At 36.9% G+C, this 3570-nt stretch overlaps 1 protein-coding gene across 1 annotated transcript in view; it reads left to right on the forward strand.

Moving 5' to 3' along the window:
- Positions 1 to 912, forward strand: part of LOC107670536 (peripheral myelin protein 22-like) — a 2859-nt gene extending 1947 nt beyond the window's left edge. Inside the window, exons 3-5 of the mRNA XM_016463182.1 lie at positions 29 to 122; positions 349 to 489; positions 591 to 912. Of these exons, the coding sequence (XP_016318668.1) occupies positions 29 to 122; positions 349 to 489; positions 591 to 751 (396 nt within the window). The 3' untranslated portion in view covers positions 752 to 912. The remainder of the gene's footprint in view (positions 1 to 28; positions 123 to 348; positions 490 to 590) is intronic.
- Positions 913 to 3570: the final 2658 nt, after the last annotated feature.

Below are 3570 nucleotides of genomic sequence, written 5' to 3' on the forward strand. Positions count from 1 at the left end.
TTTTTTAAAAAAAAAAAAAAAAACACAGGCCTGGAGAACGCATGGAGTTACGAGTTATGACCTCTGGTATGACTGCACACAAAGTAATGGAGGATATCACTGCCGTGGGACTAGTGATGCTGGTGAGTTCAAACAGTCTTTAAAAAGTCTTAGATTTTAAAACTGAGTCTAATATTCCATAGTTCCATAGTTATTTAAAAGTTCCAAATGGGCGCATCAACAGTACAACAACGAAATGTGTTCTTATTTGAGAAAGAGAAACATATGACTTAAGAATAGTATATGTTTATACTATCTATGTAAGTGTTCATTCTGATTTTCCGTCTGTGTTTCTCTACAATCTGTCAGACTGGCTTCAAGCAGTTCAAGCCCTCATGGTCCTAGCCACCATTTTCAGCCTGATCTCATTCATCATCTTCCTCTGCCAGCTCTTCACTCTTGTAAAGGGAGGTCGCTTCTTTTTCACGGCCGTCTTCCAGGTCCTTGCCAGTAAGTATTTCCTCTCCGGGTCTATTAGATCCCATTTCTCTTGTCCCAGCTGAAGGACCCCGTCTACATGTTTTTATTCTTTCTCTTTCTGTCTCCCGAAGGTCTGTTTGTGATGAGCGCGGCCATCATCTACACGGTGATGAGTCCAGAGTGGAAAAATGAGAGTGATGGTTATGGATATGCCTTCGTCCTGGCCTGGCTGGCTTTCCCTCTCACACTCATCAGTGGCTTCATTTACATTGTCCTGAGGAAGAAAGAATGAGTGTTCAGCCCTCAGGGATTGTTGTAGAACTGAGAACACTACTCAGATGACAGACTCTAACCTAACGGCCGTCTCCTCCAAGCCTGAATATTTAGACCTAATGTGATCAAAGAAACTGACAATTCATGAAGATTGAATACAGCAAAGACAGTGTGCATGACGAGTGTACACTGGTGAGCCTATTTATATCACATTTATATGGCTTTTTTTTGTAAATAGTAATGCTATGAAGTGTCAATGAAGGCCCTGACTTTTTAAGAATTAGGAGGAGAGATATAGGAAAAGTATCAATCTCTTTTTGTTTTGTGTGTTATAATCAAATATCTTGTTTTAAAATGTCATAATAAATTGTATTTGTTGACGTCGACTTGAAATTTCTCTTATGTCCAAATTCCGGAATAATAAAACAGAATGGTGTTGTTATGTGTTTGAAAAGTCTTGGAAATGGTGCTATGTATTTACCATTGCTGAACGTTATAGCTAGATATACCTTATAGGCTCAAATGGTGTGTTAAATCTCACAAAAACATTTTATAACGCATATTTTACCTGTGATTATATCACTTTATGAGATGTCGTCTTTCTGTATTATTTTTTGTTTGTTTAAGAAAAAAATAAATATCTAATTTTTTTCCTTGTCTCAATTTTCAATACTTCAGGAAGATCAAATGTGCGTCCCAAATCACGTACTTATGCACTATTCTATGACGTTTATAGCATAAACAGTGCGAGTAGTGTGTTCACACTGAAAATGTCCACTTCCACTGAAAACACTTCATGTCCAGCATTCCACTGTCTCAGTGTCGCAGCTTTAATTACGTACCGAAGGGTGAGGGGCTGTCGGACTCCGATCATGAGTGACAAAATAACCGTATATAATTCATACACTACATGGTTGAGTACATAATGCATAAGAACATAGCGTATAGTGCGTCATTTGGGATGCAGCTCAAGACCTATGCAAAGTGGGCACAATTAGCATTGAGGTGCTGCATTATACAGTAATAGAGACTGTTTGAAGTGGTAGCTATCCTTTGGTGTCCAGCTAGAAATGCAATGTAGACAAATCTGAAAAGTCAAGTAAACCCCTCCCAAAGGGGAGCACAGAGACTGAGGTCAGGCTTTCAGTCAGTGGAGGAGAAAAACAGATGTGACACAGTGATGACTTTTCATGCGCTACATGTGAGTCATCTCAGAGTCTGGAGGATCAGAAACCAAAACGCGAGTAAAGAAAAGTCTGTGTTTAAAAGTTGTCTGTCTGAATGCAGTTATTGACAGGACTAAACAAAACTATTTGTTTTTAAATGCGCAAGTTTCAGTGTGAAATGAAAACCGGAATTACATTGGGAGATCTCAGAATAACAATAAAACATTCCCAGCATTCTTATGAAATCATGAAGCTTCATTTGAGATGAGGGCCGTGACTAGGCTGTTGGGTTATAGTCCTGAATGTTCTTTCAAGCCACCTTATTTTGCAACACGGAAGTAAGCAATTTGTGTGTGTATGTCACCACAAAGATAGTAATACCACTATTTTTGAACTAGTGGGGACATTTGTTTGGTCCCCATGAGGAAACAAGCTTATAAATCATACTAAATAAATTTTTGGGAAAATCTAAAAAATGCAGAAAGTTTTGTGTGAGAGGTTTAGGGGTTGGGCTAGCTAGGGTAAGGTAGAAAATACAGTTTGTAGAGTATAAAAACCATTATATGGAATGTCCCCAAAACATGGAAACCAGTGTGTGTGTGTGCATAATAACAGCATAATCAAGCATAATAACGCATAATAATTACTATTATAGGCCAATACCAGATAGACAATAAAAATAAACAAATAAAACACTCTTGTTTGAGATTTATAGGCCTATACATAGCCAGCAAACATTCATCCAGTAGCCGTTGTTGAAATTTGTGATCTATTCCTAATATGGCCAATCCTACAAATATTCATTTTCATGTAAAAACTACAGCTGCAGAATCAGCAATCTAACAGTCAGAACGAATTACTGTAAATGCTGACATTTAAACCTTATCATATAACTCGCTAGTAAGGGGTATCTGTTTGAAGAGACCAAATGAATGAATGAGTCAATAAAATAAATAGATACAAAATATTTGATAATGCATTAATAATTATATATTAAATAATAATATGAATAATAATAATATAACCAATAAATAAGACACACACACCACACTCTTCACATTTCAGCTGTTTTAGAATTGACGACTAGATGGCGCCAGACACTTGTTTGAAGCTTCGATTGCTGTCAGAGATATGGAAATACTGTAGATAACATCATTAGTTAAAGTTTAAAGTGGATATCACCTAAAAGTCTAAAACAGTGATGAGATGTTAGCTCACAATTTGGTGGGGTTTTACATGCCTCAAAGTTGTCTGGTAATGTTCACCAACATTGCATGTCAAATCCTTTAATAATTATTATCATAAGTAGTAGGATCAGTGGTAAGTTTTATTTTTATCGTACTTTTTATAAAACAAACAAAAAAAAAACACTTCTCAATAAACACCACTAGATAGATTATAACAAATTACTCAATGTGCAAAACCACTCACACAAAAACCAGCTTCTATGCCACGACCTTCCACAAGTTATCCTAACATTCACATCAACCCTCCGACACACCTCACAGACACAGATGTGATTCAACACTTTCTAAAAGCATCATTTGTTTTACACACACTTGAGTAACCACCCAGTCTGTTTCTTAACACAAAACATGTACCATCAAAAGTGCTCAACCAAGGCAGAGCGTGCTGATAACATTTTGGTAATGTGAAAAAACACTGGGGGGCC

This window comes from Sinocyclocheilus anshuiensis, unplaced genomic scaffold (assembly GCF_001515605.1).
Source record: "Sinocyclocheilus anshuiensis isolate Anshui unplaced genomic scaffold, SAMN03320099.WGS_v1.1 scaffold476, whole genome shotgun sequence".
NCBI lineage: Eukaryota > Metazoa > Chordata > Actinopteri > Cypriniformes > Cyprinidae > Sinocyclocheilus > Sinocyclocheilus anshuiensis.